At 36.8% G+C, this 17,516-nt stretch overlaps 1 protein-coding gene across 3 annotated transcripts in view; it reads right to left on the bottom strand.

The window, feature by feature from the left end:
- SMARCA2 (SWI/SNF related, matrix associated, actin dependent regulator of chromatin, subfamily a, member 2) overlaps positions 1–17,516 on the bottom strand; it is a 114,785-nt gene that overhangs the window by 41,729 nt on the left and 55,540 nt on the right. For all 3 annotated transcript variants that reach the window (XM_064439135.1, XM_064439136.1, XM_064439137.1), the window contains 8 exons: positions 16,136–16,378; positions 15,727–15,840; positions 13,503–13,610; positions 10,954–11,040; positions 9,971–10,017; positions 8,417–8,583; positions 5,229–5,392; positions 2,474–2,701 (listed from right to left, as the gene is read on the bottom strand). In XM_064439135.1, the coding sequence (XP_064295205.1) occupies positions 2,474–2,701; positions 5,229–5,392; positions 8,417–8,583; positions 9,971–10,017; positions 10,954–11,040; positions 13,503–13,610; positions 15,727–15,840; positions 16,136–16,378 (1,158 nt within the window). The remainder of the gene's footprint in view (positions 1–2,473; positions 2,702–5,228; positions 5,393–8,416; positions 8,584–9,970; positions 10,018–10,953; positions 11,041–13,502; positions 13,611–15,726; positions 15,841–16,135; positions 16,379–17,516) is intronic.

Below are 17,516 nucleotides of genomic sequence, written 5' to 3'. Positions count from 1 at the left end.
AACTTTTGAAGTGTTCAGCGATTTGGTAGTAACGCAAAACAGACATAATTAGAGAGAAGATTGGGACTTATTACCACCTTCATAAATTGAGTATGAGGAAATGAGCAAATATGCAACCAGGAAATTTTGGGTTGTGGTTTTCCTGGGTCAGAAGCACAGTTACTGCTTCAGTTAAAATATATGCATTTCCGTTCTGCTGTTCTACAGTACTCCCTTAAAAATACCTTTCTGCATTACGAGGTCTCTGCTGTCAAAGCAAGGACAATGATAAAGCAAGGTTAAATGAAAAAAATGAAACGCCATTATACTGGAAAACCCCCCTGCTGAATCCCTCTTTCTCTTGACCATTATCTGCTTACAAATTGAGATGTGACCCTCTAACTTCAGACAAAATCAATTATTTCATAAAATCAGAAACAGTCCTTGGAAAAACAATTTAGATCTGTAGAATTAAACTAAAAACGTTAAAGCTGAACAGCCATGGTACCCGTTTTAACACAATCAGAGTCCACAATATTCAGTTTCCCTCCATGAATTACTTTGAAAGCACATGGCATTTCAAATCTGGCAACAGGTCAATTGAAACAGTAAAACCACAAACTGTTCCTACATAGGGCTTAGTGAACCTATGTTACGGCATGCTGCAGACCTAGAATTTTTCATGACAACTCGTATTTGCAAGTAAAAGATGTTTTGACATTAATAACTTTTAATGGAGAGATTTACTTTTTCTTGCCAATCTCTCATTTGATACTCAAATCTTGTTTCCAGTGCTGTTGCAATGAAGAAGCAATAGCTGACCAGTGCAGGGTGGTGCAAATTCAATCCTTCTTACACCCTCAACAGTTTCAGCGTTTGGGCAAAGTTTTGTATAGTCTGTGTTTACAAAGAAATTTTACTTGAAAGCTTCAGCTTCAGTCTGACTGCTAGGAGTCAGACTAGCACACCAATGCTTGCTTTAAAGACTGATCCTGGGTTATGGCAAGCAAACCTTGGTTAAATCTGTGCTTGCTTCAGGACAGCAGACCAAGTGTATCTGAACAACACACAAGAAGCCGATTGCTCTGAAGTCATCTATGAAATAAGGCATGTCAAGCAGGCCTCAACTAAGGTCCTGACTTTCAAAACATTTTCAGATAAATATTTTCTAGGCCTTTGAGAACATAACAAAACTATGACAGTTTTAAAAACAAATCCACAGGTTCACTGAAAATTTCTGTTGGTTTAAATTCACCTGTCTTCTCATGGATGGTGTTGGCTACTTGAGAACTACAGCTTTACTTAATCAAAAATGGTACATATACATCATCCCACTTCTGCATTCACACCCTAAATAAAAGACAATTACTGATAAAGCTGTTTACCTCTCTTCTTTCATTTATTTTGAAAAATACTAAAAAAACCAATACAGAATTATATCTTAACGATGTACTAGCTATTTCTAAATGAACAAGACAGTTTACACAAAAGGTTTAATTATTGAAGAAGTGAACCCCTTAGTCTTTGAAACTTAAAACCACATAATGGAGGATGCCTGTGAAACACAGACTATAAAGTCTTCTTTTTTTCAGTGTGGACCTTATTCAGACATATGAGGCATAGTCAGAGGCAAAATTAGGCTTGAAATCTCTGTCTTTGACTAGTACAGGATATTTTTGACACAGGAAAAAACCATTGCAGAATAGGATTTTTGTGTGTGTGTCTTCAGTATAATTGATACATTTATACACTCTCTCCCAAATGCAGCTTTATCCAAACGCTGAATTTGTTCACATTAACAGAAGAGTATGCAGTGACAGGCAAAAGAAGGGGCTCACCACTCCACAATCACAATTCCAGAGGAGAACACAACAAAAAGACAGGGACATTCAGTCAGTGATTCTATAACCTCACTTCCCATTATTATAAGGAAAGACTTGACAGCTGTGTTTAAATAGCTAATTGTTTCTTGAAGAGGAAGTGGTAACCAGAAGTCCAGGTTGGAGACAGCACCAGAAAGAAACAGTTATTTTACTGGGTTGCCCTAAGCCCAAAGCACATCACAGCAGATCTTAACTCTTACCCAGGATCCAAAAGAAGCACAGTAAGTAAGGTCTTTCATTATTTAACCTAGGTAGTGCTACTTGCTCAGGATGTCTGATAATCAGATCACCTAGTTTAACATACAAACTGGATTTAGGACCTATTTTATACCCTGTTTTGGAAAAATATCTTTATCTGAATACAATTTTTTGCCAAAATTATGAAAGGGCAGAATGGGTTTAAGTTAGAATGCCTAATTCTACACTAAGATTTAATCATAACCATTACATTATAACCTATAACTGTGACCAAAAAAACCGAGAAGAATGAAGTTGTTTCTTTGACTGGATGGTAAGAATATGATGACATTTCTAATTTCAGAGGAGATTACAATCTTTGTAACTGATGAAAAAAGTGACTCAGTACTTCCTGATTATTCTAACTACTCTACCTCATTCTCTTCTTCATGTTCCAATATAGCCTGTAGGAAGGCCCTCCTTTCGTGGCTTGAGGATTTCTGATCAAACATTCCAGCCTGAATAACTTTCTGATCTACATTCAGTTTGTACTTTGCAGCAGCAAGTATCTTCTCTTCCACACTGTTCACAGTGCACAGTCGCAGGACTCGAACTTCATTCTGCTGACCAATTCGGTGAGCTCTATCTTGGGCCTGCAAGTCCTATAAGGCAAAGAACACATAGAATGATATATATTTTAAGTGTGCTACAGAAATCATTCTGTGTTTAAAGGACATTATAATGCTGAATGCTTTTTGGTATAAAAAAGAAGTACTCAAATGACAGTCCACCACTATTCACATCCTCATTGTTTTCTTTCCAAAAATTTCATCTGACCCAGGTAGGGGGAGAACTGAAAGGAAAAAACATGGCCATGCTCTGTACAGTGTAAAAGCAGTAAGCCAAAAACTTCTTGAAAGTATGTGGACTGACTGACAAGGGCTGATGTATTTTTTTTTCACTTCTGTTCAAAACTCATGGACTTCCAAGTCAGAATGAACCCTAAAGTAAAATATCTCGGCTGCAGGAAAAGAAAGCAACAAAATTACTAGGAAAAACCCCATACATAAACTTATTTACCAAAGGCCACTGCTAATTCTTAAATGTGTTAACTAAAAATTATTTGATCTGTTGAATTGCCTTTTAACTTGGAATATTTGTGTTAAAACAGCTTAAGTATGATCCTCCTGATTGAAATGTCATATATACAAGACCATAAATCAATATAACTGGTTTTGGTCAGGTGATGGCACTTAAAAATGGTAGAAGTAAAAAGTACACTGCAGGTCATAGATAAAGAATTTCCTTTATTAATTCAGAATCTTACCTATTTTCTTTTTGGAAAAGAAAAATCCATTAACTCCTATAAATGATGTGTTTCTATTTCAGCATAGTCAGATAATGAAGGGTACCTAACGTCAAAATGCTATCACAGTTTTGTGCTACCTCACAACATTGAGATTTCTTAACATAGACAAAAACAGAAAACAGCAATGAGTTTGCCTACTTCAGTCCAGCGCCTTGCTTTTGCTACCATTGTTAGCTCTTCCCCCTCACAATTCCCTTACCAAGCACTTACACACAATGCAGCTACTGCAGCCTAAAGGTGTATTTGAAGTTTGCATTAACAGTGAAGATAAAGATACGATATGAGTTTGTTTATATAATGATTCTCAGAAGTGCAGGAAAATTATAAAAGTGAAGAAACAGAAGATTTTATTTCTGGAAGTATGCCACTTAAGTGCTACCCATACCATCCATCTGTTCCCCCCTATCCCCTTTTAGCATACTGCTCATTAACATGAACAAATCACTCCCATCTACAGGAGCAGAGAAACTGTACACACTGAAAAAGAGAGTGATGAGATCTCCCCTGAGCCTCCACAACTACCTGAAAGGAGGTTGTAGTGAGGTGGATGTTCGTCGATTCTCCAAAGTAAGAAGTGATAGGACAAGAGGAAATTGAGTTGCACCAGGAGAGGTTTAGATTAGATATTAGGAAAAATTTATTTACTGAAAGGGATGTCAAGCACTGGAACAGGCTTCCCAGGGAAGTGGCTGAGTCACCGCTGCTGGAGGCATTTTAAAGACTTGTAGACGTGGCACTTAGGGACATGGTTTAGTGGTGGACTTGGCAGTGTTAGGTTTACAGTTAGACTTCATGATCTTAAGGATCTTTTCCAACCTAAATGATTCTATGATTTTGTAATTTAGCAATCTGCACATTGAATACTCCAGAAAATCTTCTCTATTTCTTACTATACTGCAAAGATTTATTGCTATCCAACTGTTGAAATACACAGTGCTCTGCATTAAATTTGTCTTTGAAAGTGACTGAAAGACAACCAAAAATCGAAGAATGAAGTGCTTTCTGAGCTGCTTTTAAACCCTCTAAATATAATTGCTCTGAATTTCTTAAGCCTTGCTTTAAACTGGTTACCATGGCACCTATGGGACTGCTGCCTTGAAAGTTCTATACAAAACTCTTTTTAGTCTCACCTGCCTTACTTTTACATGTAGCCATTAATTATGATGTGATTTGCATACATTTGTACAATAGCTGAAAACACACATACTTATGTACTTCCAGAGATATGTAACATACGTTCTTAAAAATAAAAAAAAGGCACTAAGCGACAAAGATGAACTTCCGTTACCTGTTCTGTCTTTTTCAAATAAGATGAAGTGGTTTGATACCCTCTTTTCCTCGTGATCTCTACTTACTACTACTCACCCACACCAACAGTGTAAGTTCAGTGTCTCGAGCCAAGACTGCTGCACTCATACAGCCACTAATTTCCTGAGATAGGCAGCACTCTGCACAGCCTTACTAAAATATTGCAACCTACCTACCAAAGACTCAAAATGGGGAGTTACTTATTAAAGGCTTTTGGGTTAAAGAATGAGTACAGTTATACATATTACAAGGTCTGTGAGGCCCCTAGCTCTGAGGATTCCCTGAGATTCAGATAAAATATATACACAGACACAGAATTACTTCACTGATTCAAACCAAAACATTTCCTGATTGTAGCAGTTTGCCTCATTAATTCCTCTCAAAGCAGCACTTTATGACTTACCTGGATCTATTCCTTTCACCCCAGGCTATATCCCCAGTTTAAAGAAGCAATCAAAAAAAGCATCATTAATTCTTTGCATATTTCATGAAGATAAGTAAACAAAAATAACCTGGTGAGGGTTCCAGTCACTATCAAAGATTATAACAGTGTCAGCAGCCTGGAGATTTAAGCCTAGTCCTCCAGCCCTTGTACTCAGCAAGAAGATAAAGTATTGTGACCCGGGTTCATTGAACTTCTTCAACAGAGCAGCTCGATCCTCTGATTTTGTTGTGCCTGAAAAGAAATTTTAAAAATACCTTATAACAAAGATGTGAACTGAAATAATACAAATACAATGTCAGTTGCTAAAGGTATATGTGGAAGGGCAATTTTAGCTCACTTGCTCTTTGCTGTCACTGCCACTTCTTCCATAACACAGAATAAACACTGGCCACGTATGTTTTGATCAACTGCCTATCACATATAAGAGGCGGACTTTCAATACCTCTTTTAAGTATTTCTTTTTGACATTTCAAAAGTGGTCTTTAAAATGTTGGCTAACATTGTTATACCTTTTTATGATTCGCGTAAATTTCAATTGAAGCTACTACACACAAACAGCAGCAAGCTCCAGTTTTGAGTAATGCCTTCTGGCCACAACAGCATCTAAATATTTTTAAGTTACTTATACAGGATTTAACAAAATGTCAGCGTTGGCCATCAGAATCAAAATTAATATGGAAAGATTGAAAATTCTTAAAATGTCCTATCTTGAGAATGACAGTATACTATATCTGAGGGAGAGCAGGCAAGGAATTCAATCATGGTGAAAACGTAGACAAAGTTCTAAGCAAAAACCAAGCCCTGTGCTCTCTGGTAACTGGATGAATTTAATGTACTTCAACAGCAGTCTATATGGATCACCTTAGCCTCGCCCACTGTTTGCCTCATCTTTTTTACACTTCTGGCTGCAACTGAAAGCCAAAGAAAGTCTCTTATTTTTATTCAGGTACTGATACATGTATAGAAGATGAAGTTTTAATGCTACTGTGATGGGTTGACCCCAGTTGGGTACAAGATACCCATACCCCGTCACCCCCCCCACCTCAACAGTACAGGGGGAGAAAATAAGACAGAAAAGCTCCTGGGCTGAGCTAAAGGCAGTTTAATGACAGCAAAAGCTGTGTATGCAAGCAAAGCAAAAAGAGGAGTTTATTTGCTACTTCCCACTAGCAGGCAGATGTCCAGCCACTTCCTGGAAAGCAGGGCCTCAGCACACATAATGATTGCTTTGGAAGACAAATGCTGTAATGAGGAATGTCCCTGCATCCTCTTCCTTTCCCTCAGCTTTTATTGCTGAGCGCATCCATTCAGGCAGTTTGGGTCAGCTGTCCCAGCTGGGTCCTGGCTCACCCTCAGCCAACTGACCTTGGTGGTGGAGGGGTGGTTTGGAGAGAAAGCCTTGACACTGTGCAAGCACTGCTCAGCAATAGCCAAAACACCGGAGTGTTATCACTGGTGTTATCAACCCTACCTAGCCACAAATGCAAAGCACAGCACTATATGGGCTGCTAGGAGGAAAGTTAACTTCATCCCAGCCAGATCAGTACAATCACACAGCCACCTTGCTGCCTACAGAAACCTATTCCCTTAAGAAGCACATGACTTGGGTAGAAAACACTCTATGTGAAAAGACAGCTGGATAGAATCTATATACCTAGACCCTAGAATTTATATGTATTACACTCCAGCATGGAAAGTATCTGTCATCACAAAACTGGAAAAGATATTAAAAAGGGTTTGTCTCACTAATTTAATAAATTTCCTCAAAAAAACTTAGAGAAAATAAGGTGCTGTATTAACAATACTGCATACTGCCATAGAGATTTTGGCATGAAAAGGAACACATTTTAAAATACATTGTACAAGGTAATTTAAAACATTTAAAATGCAATATAATTAATCTTTCTTGAATTAGAAACATTGCATTAGTACCCTGGCAGGCCAGAGATGCAAGGAGGGTTTTGTTTGCATGCTACTACGTTCTTCAGCCAGTTTTGACAAAGACATCCTGTGGCACAGTGAGGTAGTTTATTTGTGTCTCAGTTTCGTTACTCCATTTACATTTGAGGATAATAGCATTTCCAGTTTATGTTCGTTAATATTTGTAAAGGACAAGAATACTTCCCAGCATTACATTTTCTTCCAAATAAAGTATGAAGCAAAGAGCTGACTTAAAATGCTGTAAAAAGAATATTCAAAAGGACCTTAAACTCTCACTTTATTCATGCTGTTCTTTGTGTTTTTCTTAAAACCATTGCTTTTCTATTAAAAAGGTATTCTGAGAAATACTGCTGGCCCTATGTAATACTATAATGTGTGAGATAAGTACATTAAGTAAAAATAATATTTAAATAAAAATAATGTTTTAGAAGGTCAGTATGAGGCCAGACATCATCAACATGGAAGAAGGCCAAAATGGAAACTTCTTTCAAACAGGTTTAAACCTCAGATGGGATATATTATTTTTAGTTATTTTCCTTTCTGTATTACTCTCCTGTGTTACTAAACCACCTTTTCATTCGAAGGTAATAACACGTATCTACACAAAAGGTAATTGAGGCTACTGACCTTCCTGTGAAATTCAGGAAGAAAACTACAGGTACTACCTTAACTGTCACGAAATTCAGCTGTCCTGTGGAGAACAGCAGTCAAACTTTATACAGGTATAAATTAATTATTTCCACTGGAATCTAGGCAAAACACTGGCATTAGCATCTCTCATCACAAGAATACTTTCAGGCAACTCAGAGAGTGACAACTGATTGCGACCTTGGATTTTAAACCTAGTTTGAAAAAGAGATCAGCCTCTAAACATAAAATCTCTACATAATCTGCATTCCAGGAACAGACCTGAGTGCTCATCAAAACAATCCCTAAACCAAATGGTTTGCAGGTTAAACAGATGAAAGAACACAGTCAAAGAGCCAGGGAAACAGAGAATTACTTAAGATCAACTCTACTGAGAGAGGCAAAACTACATCTTCCTCAGTATCTTGTCTGTAAGACCAGGAAAATTCTACTAAGCTGCAGCTTAAGGGTCTACTGCCATAACTTCATGAAAAATAGCCTTGCAGACTCTTCCTTCGTGGATCTGTCAAACCATTTGTTGAACCTTTTTATGCTTTCATATAGCCATACCACAGCACTGGTGTGCTAGGACAGCACTAGGAAGAGAACCCAGGTCTCCCATGCCCAAACTAATGAAGGATAATACCTCCTAACTTACTATTTATCCTTTTGATTCATTTAGCTTACCATCAAGACGCAGGTAAAGGAAATTTCGAAAGGCAAAGTAGTCTTCCATTATGGTCATGAGTGATGTCATTTGACAGAAAAGAAGCACGCGGTGGTTAGTAGCTCTTAACTTTGGTAGGATACGATCGAGTAGCTCAAACTTCCCTGAGGCCCGATAAAGTTCAGCTCTGTTGAAGAGAAAAAGCATGGTAAATGCTGGAGCAAGCCTGCATTTAGAAAAGTTTTTAGTCATTATTATGTCAGAGTATACCAGAGAGATTAATTTCCTTAACAGAAACAAGACTAACGGCACTTTCTCTCTTTAAAATTGTTTATGCTAATTAAAAAAAAAACCCCAAACACCCATATGAATTCCTGTTTGGAAAGGATGATTCTTCCACTGCAAAACTGTGTGGACTTTCAACCACACAGAATACCTTCGTCTATGAAAACAAATTCTGTTTCATTATTTATCAAAACAAACATTTTTTTCTTCAGCTAGATAAGCATTTTATCAGTTAAGACATTCACCTGCTAGTTTTGCTTTCAACTGTCATTTACTGCAGCTGTAAGTTGTATTCATCAGGCACATGTCAGAAACAATTCCCTTTCCACTCAACTGCTAAGCACATGAAAGTGAACTATTCCAAACTGAACTAATAAACAGAGAGAATGGGAGGAGTCTCCCAGAGGATATAGTCTTTAGCCATATAACCTTAGCAGTCCTGAACAACATTTAGTTGCTTTGATTAGCTGCTCTTCTGTGTTCTATGCTATGACTTGCAAAACAGACTCTTAGCACTGAAATCCAAGTCGAAACTGAGGAAATTAATAAAAGTAAACAGGATGCCTAAATCAGCATCAGAATCATATACTTTACAAAAACGCATTTCACTTAACTCTGTTCCAACCTTGAGTCCGTACTCTCAAAATATGATTTGTCACTAGCAATGGTATACTTAAGTCCAGAGGTGCATGGCCTTCTGATATGCATAATTAGCGGAAGACTGAACTATTTAGGAGACAAGTAGTCTGGTATGCCAGTTAAGTGGAAAAAAAAAATGTAATTAACACGTGAACAGGAAGGGTGGTAGGTGGAAGATATAAACCCTTCCTTTAGATAGCATCCATTTCTAGAGAGCTGCACAAAGAAGTGCCAAGAAATTTTAAATCTATTTCATTTCAAATAATGGAAGAAATGCTACTTTGATTTGGAATAAATATGGTTAAGAGGGAAAAGCACAAGGCAAAAGTAACAAGAAAGAAAAGGAAATCCCAACTGGTAACTCTGAAGAGTCATCCCAATGAATTTCAGATGGTATCTGAACTATGTCAAAATAAGGGGAAAGTACGACATCAATTTACAATCTTCTCTGCCTGTCTTCCTGAAACAGATAGAGGGTCATAAAAAGCTCACTTCTAGTACTGTCAGCTTTTGCGTTAGATATGTGCCTTGTGCCTCCTCTGCCTTTCTATAACTGCTCAAGTCTGTTAGCATGTACGTTCTAGAAAAAGAATGTGATACGTTAGTTCCAATACAACATTATGAACAGGAGGAAAAATTGAAAGAGTTACCCATTGATGACACCATTTGAGTAGCCTAAATGTTCAGCAAAGGACTCCTGCAGAGTTATAAAAAATAAATAGATTATTACAAACTACACAATAACCCCAAAATATGCATTCTTACATCAATTAAATTAAATATATGAGCGTTGGGGTTTGAGTTCCTTTATGTTCATCCTCTGGAATCCACCTCGTAGCACCAGTGCTCTGCTTAACGTTTTACTGTACTACTATCATTTGAAATTCATGGTTTGCAGAAGTAAATTCTGTCAGCATACATTATACCAGATTTAAAAAACAGTAGAAACTAATTAACTTAAAATAATTACTAGAAGATCCATCTGCAAATTACTTAATTAATTAGCATACAAGAGAACAAAGAGGGAAAACTACAACGATAATACATCACAGTCGGTACTTAATTACTCATTCATAAATGTAGCTACATTTGAGATACCCATGACACGTTCTGTCTTTCCAGATATATTATTATATTTATGTACTTTGAGTCCTAAGGAAAGATGCTATATAGATAGTATATTTTTGCTGAAAAAACAAGAGGGATAGAATAGGACAATTTTGGTTGATGTTGTATTAGATTAGCAGCCTGCTAGTTATAAAGATCCTACACATGGAATTTTGAACCAGTGTTTCTACATCATAAATTAGGTCTAAGTAGAGATTAAGTTGTTCTGGAATGTCTTAAATCAAAAAAAAAAAAAACCACTTCATTTTTTGAAGACAGTGTCTACACAAGACTAAATGCTTAAAAATTAGACTTCAAATTACCAATAAAAACCTGGTGGTTGGTCCATTTGTTTCTAAAAATAAGGGACCATAATGATTGGGGTTTTTTTCAAATGTGTCCTTTTTAGCAGAAATTATGTGGATAGAGATGTCCTCTCCTATACAGATAAGCTTCAACAGCAGTTTTCTATTACATTAGCTAACCAAATAAAAACAACTCTCAAAATCAAACCTGTCAGTCTTACCTCAATGTGTTGAAACATGTATGGGTGATTGCATATCTTTCTCAATTGCATGATAGTGTTCATAAGAGTTTTTGCACCGCCTTTTCCCTATAGGTACAAACAATGCAAATCAAATGATGAATCTGATTTCTTAGCTTTTTAATGAAGCTTTTGAAAGATATTTTAAACACAGGCATAAAAATAATTCTACCCCAAACCTGAACACTGTATCACTAATAAACACCCCTCCACCAAACAAACAAAAAAAACCAAAACAAAACCAACAACAAAAAAACCCACCAAAACCCAGCAGAAAACCAGAAGCTACTGTGCAGTTGTCTTGCTGTGTAAATTCATCTACCATAAGGATGCTCTGTAACAAAAAAGGAAGACCTGGATGTAATCCACGAAGTGCATTATATGTCTACCTGCAGTATTCACAGTGGCAAGCAGAGCATCTACCGTCCTGCATACTGCTTATTTATACTGTTTTTTATGAAACCCATGCAAATTCCATCTGGTCTGAACCTTCTAAAAGAAGGTTATTCTAGACATATGGTTTTGAATTCAACAGTATCTCCTCCTGTCTGCTGACTGGATATATGGGTTTCTCTTTCGAGGCCAAGTAAAACATAGGGCCACAGGCAGCTCAGAAGCTAGAGATAACCATATCGCATGAGTCATCTTAATATTTAAGAAAGCATCTTCTCAAAACTTACTCTACAGTGAATCTGTTTTTAGAGCAAGGACAGACCTGAGACAATAGTCAGTTCTGCTAGACTAACCTCTGTATGGTTAAAAACTAATTGCAACTGGTGGATACACGTTTGAGAATGTCATATCATATTAACATTGCCAAATATTTATTGCTTTCAGATGCCACTTAGCTTTGTTGCAATTTTATGAAAATGTGATCAGTATTGGCTGCAATATTCCAAGCTTACTGCACGACTAATTCCGATTTATTTTAAAAATCTCGGCCAACACAATTTAGCAATTTCCAACAGTAAAACTAGGGAAAGTACACCATTTGATCGTATTATGTACTAGTAATATCCTACCCTTTCCTGGAAGGTACAGTGAAATCATAACTTCGATCTAGAGCAGAGATTTTACATTTGAAGGGGGTACTCCATGCATTTAAAACTTGGGTTTGCTCTTTTCAAAATCCTCTCAAATTTGCTCCAAAGTGCACTCCACATTTGTTTTAAGAGTCATTTCCTAGGGCTTTCCAGCTTAAAGAATTGTGTCTAGTCTGAGCTGGCTGCACGCCACAGCTGCAGAAAGACAGGATTTTTCCCTAACACAGTAGTTGTTTGATCACTGAAGCCAAGCATTCTCAACATCCATCTCCCTCTGCTGGCAACAGGTAGCATGGATGACAGAGCTTGATGAAGCAGTTAAAGAAAAAAATTAAGAGAGGGTGGCAAGAAAGGAAAAATTTTAGACCTCTGGGAAGAGGGGAAGGAGAGGAACACGTTCAGAAGACAGCAAAAGTAATTTGAACTGGTTAAGCAAAAACCTGTGTGGAGAAGCAAGTAGGAGAAAATCAACAGAAGATTCTGAGCTGGTAAAAGACACCAGAAGGGGAAGGAGGTAGAAGACTGATACAAAATAAAATTTTTGTAGGATGAAAATAAAGACATCAAAATAGAAAATTACATTAAAAATGCAACAGAGGAAAATAAATTAATGTTTACAATGTGCTCAAACTATGAACATGAGTATCAACATCCAACGATAAGAACCAGCTTTGACTGGAGTTTGAATAAGCACCAGCAAAGAAAACTATATGACTGCACAAAACAAGGTGGGTAAAGTAAAATACTGAATAAGAAGAGTCACCTATTGTACCAATGCAACCTGCAAAAGGATGATGGAAAGACAGTATGTGATTGCACTGCATCAGTAATATACACATTACAGGGTGCAAACACAAAATGTTACACACCAGCTGTTCTGCAGTGCCTATTCAAGGTATTTCACATTTATTATAATGTGAAAAGTGTATACATAAATAAGCTGATAAATGGCAATTTCTTTACTCTCTATTCTTTAACTGGATCAAGTCCCATGATGGCATAGTGAACATTTACTAACATGTAGTCTGAATCTGCCTAAATGACTTTGAATCCTACTGTTCTCTTAAAGAACTTTGTCTTTAATAGACGCACTCAAGCACACAGCCCTAGCTGGCCCAAACAGGACTTATACTTAACCAATAGCTCTGAATTACAAATAACCTTCTGTAGCCAGCGCTGCCACAATCACAATTATTCAGGTACGTTATTGGATTAAACTCAGCCAAGGCAAATGCTGTTTTTTCAAATGTTGCCTGTTTGCAGGAAGGCATTGTTAACTACAGTGAATACAAATAGCATCTTTTCCTTGTGAACAGAGCATGACCTGCAATCTTGTAAAACAAAAGCATGGCTGACAGAAATTTCTTTTCCCTTGACAGATACTTGCAGTAAGAGCCTACATACTAATTTTATAAAACAGAAATCATATTGTTAAGGTGTTTAATCATAATACATTGTTTCCTACAAGTTTTAGTCTTTCTTTTGTACCTTCTTGTCTTTTTCAGAACCATCTGTAAGAAGGATTCCCTTGGCTTGCATGTGACGGTACAGGATCTTCTGAAGAGCTGACATATCACACTTGATCACATATTCCACCTAGTATTAAAAAAAAAAAAAGAAAAACACACCCAAAACCCATAAACATGCTGATATAATGTTAGTACAATCTAACTGTCAGTTCTTGTTAACCTAAAACACAAATTAAAAAAATACTAATCTTTTATCCATACACCACATAAGGTTTCAGTGACCAGCAATCCAATTGCAAGTACAGCAATGAATACCTCAAAAGATTATCTGTGAGATTCACAACTACTGTCAGACAATTGGATCCTAAAAATATAACTGCAGAATTGCCAACCATATTGTTTTCTCATACTAATTTTAAAATTTTAAAAAATAATTTAAAATTAATTCTGTTACATTTTGTTTACAATTTAATTTTTAAAATTATGTTTAATAACCTATGGACTTTATGATGTCTGGAAAGCATTATAAAAACATGAAGCAAAGCATTACAAAAATATCATCACTGTATACCTAGCAAATAAGTATCCTTCACAGTGTCTAATTTGCATTATGCTTACATAGGTTAGCATAGAAATATGCCATTTTCTCAACTTCAACTAAAAACACAGGGAATTAATCAAGTACTCTACGATCCCCACATTCAGTTTGACTTCTTGTTCAGCTTTGTTAAACTATATTTATTAAAGCAGTTTTTGACTGTGCACTCTCTTTAAATCCAATAATACGAAGACTTCATACCTCAGTCTAACCCATTTTTTTCTATTACCCAATTTCCAGATTACAGCCACTATGTTTTAGGAAGTTATGTAAAATAAAAACAGTCACATAATAAAGCCACACTAGTGGCTAGAAATCTTTCAAGTGGTGACTGAAAGAGAAAGTGTAAGCTTCCCAGTGTTTAATAAATAAATGGAATAAAAATTAATCAAGTTATTTTCTTCTCAGAAAGACAGGAGGATGAACTCATTAAAGAGAAGTGACTATTTCTTCAGTAGCTTCTTTACCAAGATCAAATGAAACTGATTAACAGGCTTTGGTCAACAAGTTCAGTCCTGGACTAATTTATTTTTTTCATGAACAAGATACTGGAAACAAAAAGAAACATGGTCCTCTGAGTACCAGTGTGTACACAACTTCTAAATCCTCCTCCTCCAATGCCTGTTAATGGATTTATCAAATACAGTGGCTCTAACTGGCAGAAATTTGAATAGAAATAAAGATTTCAGTAATATTTTTAAATGCAAGTATGTTTCATTCTCAAATAAATGCTTGTGAGGACACTGAGAATCTGACATGTGAAGGAACAGAAGTCACAACAGTAATAAAGTTCACAACATTATTAAGATGAGAAATAAATTTTTAAAAAGCCTTTCCTTTGAGTACTGTCACTAGCATCTCTACAGAGCTCTTCATTCATTCAGCCAGTGTTAGTCAGCTCATAACAAAATTTACAAAAAAATTCATTTTGGTATGGGTTTAACCTTAGTTGACCTTAGCACCAAACTTTCCCCTGTACACCTTCAAATTTACTTTTTTTATTTAGTTGGTGTTGTTATTCTGGGAAGGGTGAATGGGAAAAGTGATGCAGGACTGCAGAGGAGGACAGGGTAGGGCAAGGTGACTTGCCCAGAGATAAAAACAATGATCTTTCAGATCAGAAAAGAATTTTATGTTCTGAATTAAAAAGCCACTAGTTAAAAAAAACACTTGTGCAATTTCAACAAGACACTTCACACAACTCCTGAAATATTAATGCAGGACCAAATTCTGCCTGCTCTATAAATTCCAGTAGTCCTTTAGGCATTTCACTGAACTACCTAAGGGAGCAAAGGTTCCACCTGGTACAAGAAGGATGGGACAGGACAGAATAATCCTCACTGTATGGCTGACTCACTCACAACTTGAAATGAGATTTAATGGAAAGAAGTTGCATGTCTTATATGGATGACTACAAATGGAATTAAAGCCATAAGACTCGCAAGGAATACTGAGAATATAGAAACTTCAGGTATTCAGGCTTCCTCTGTGGCTAACTGTCTTTGCAGAGCTATAAGCAAACAAACCACTGCAATAACAGATGCTAAAGAAGTCCTCTTCTGCAAAATAAATCTGAAAAAGGAACATTACATAATGCTTAAAAAAAAAGTATTAAACCCATTCAACAACTCCTCTCGTTGCAAACCTTTTCTGGGAGTTGAGACTCAACCTCTTTCTTCAATCTCCTCAGCAAGAAGGGTCGGAGCACTTTATGGAGACGACGGATGATCAGAATAGTCTCTTCCTCATTTAAGTCCACCTACAGAAGTTTACAAAAGTCACTACAAGGCAACTCAGTATATTAGGTAGTCTTCTCTGACATAAAAGGTTAAATATGTGCAATAATTACTTATATGTTACAATCAAACTGACTTTGAGTCAAAAAAATATACTAATAATAAAATTTTATGGCATAATAAAAAAGGGGGCTTTTAGTTACTTTAATTCCCTAAGTACCAGGGGTAGTTCAAACACTAATCCTTCCTTATAAGATCCTTTCTGTTGTCATCAAAGTGGTCTGTTTGTGAGGTTTTAAAAAAAGCCTGCCACAGTACCCTTTCTCCAGTCATGGCAAATGGAGCGTTGAACCACTGTTCAAAGGTGCTACAGCTCTTGAAAATGGTTGGGAGGAGGAAATTGAGAAGAGCCCAAAGTTCAGGCAGTTTGTTCTGCAATGGAGTCCCAGTCAGCAGTATTCGCCTAGGGGCCACATAGTGAGTGTTCAAGACCTGAGTCAGCTTGCAGTGATGGTTCTTCATTCGATGGCCTTCATCTACTATCATGTATTTCCATCGAATCTGCAAGAAAAAGAAGAAAAGTTGGCAACGTTAGAGCATGTAAGACTTAGTCAAATTCCTCCCAACAGGTGTAGAACAAAAATATTTCAAGCCTGAGGCACCAGTCATTCTAATTTGTAAGAAAAGCCAAATGAAGCATTACCCAACTACCCTGGCAAGGAGCAAAAATAGAAACAAACACTAGGTACACTGAATCTGATGCTGAATTCTGATGTGAATTGCAAGAGCGAACAGCAGATTCCTCCCATTTCTGGGAAAGAGATTAGGACGAATGGTTCTTCATGACCAGAGAATATTGTTCACAGGGGAAAAAGGAGACCACATAAACTCCAGACAACCCGTCTGCAACAAGAACCTTGTCAGGAGACAAAAGCATTTTCAGACAAAATAACTATGCTCACAAGCAACAGCAACCCTGACCTTTGTTTTGTTTCAGCAAATCCTATATTTTTACTCAAGAATAAAGCAGCATAATTATGATCATCTCATCTCAATCACTGCACCTTGCAATAAAGTTTTTATTTCTTCATGTGAAAGCTTAAATGCAGTCACAGCAGATGTTGAATGAAAGTTGCTTGAGCTCTCTGTTACCACCTACAACTACAACATGGGCAGTCAACGCATGTGCCACACTGACCATATGACTAGGAAGGCCTTGGATTGTACTTTTGTAGGTGCTAATTAATTCCATTTCCCAGGGTACGTTGAATGGCATAGTGCTGTCCTTCCTATCTTTTAGCAAGGGTGGGCAAAAACTAGAGGGGAAGAAAAACTCTGCAGTCTCAAACTGTTGTCAAGTGTTCAGAATTATGCTAAGAAAATGCACTACCTTTGTATCAAGAGAGAAAAAATGAATAATCTGAAAATGCAGTTATGTAGTAGAATGAAATAAAGTGAAAATAAACAACAAAGGGACAATAGAAACATATGGTTTCTCCATATGGCAAAATACCTCCTTAGTCTGCTTTGTGTATATATGAAATAGTCCTACAATACAGCAGCTTTCAAACTACTTCATTACATCTGAGGCACACCTGTTGAAAGTCAGTGACCTATTCAGAAATAGGCCGTGTGTAGTAAAGATTCTGGACACCAAATTCATAATACAGGTAACTATCTAGTCATTTGGGGAAAAGTG

The sequence above is a fragment of the Phalacrocorax carbo genome, chromosome Z (genome assembly GCF_963921805.1).
Source record: "Phalacrocorax carbo chromosome Z, bPhaCar2.1, whole genome shotgun sequence".
NCBI lineage: Eukaryota > Metazoa > Chordata > Aves > Suliformes > Phalacrocoracidae > Phalacrocorax > Phalacrocorax carbo.
This window is presented reverse-complemented; position numbering and strand designations above follow the sequence as displayed.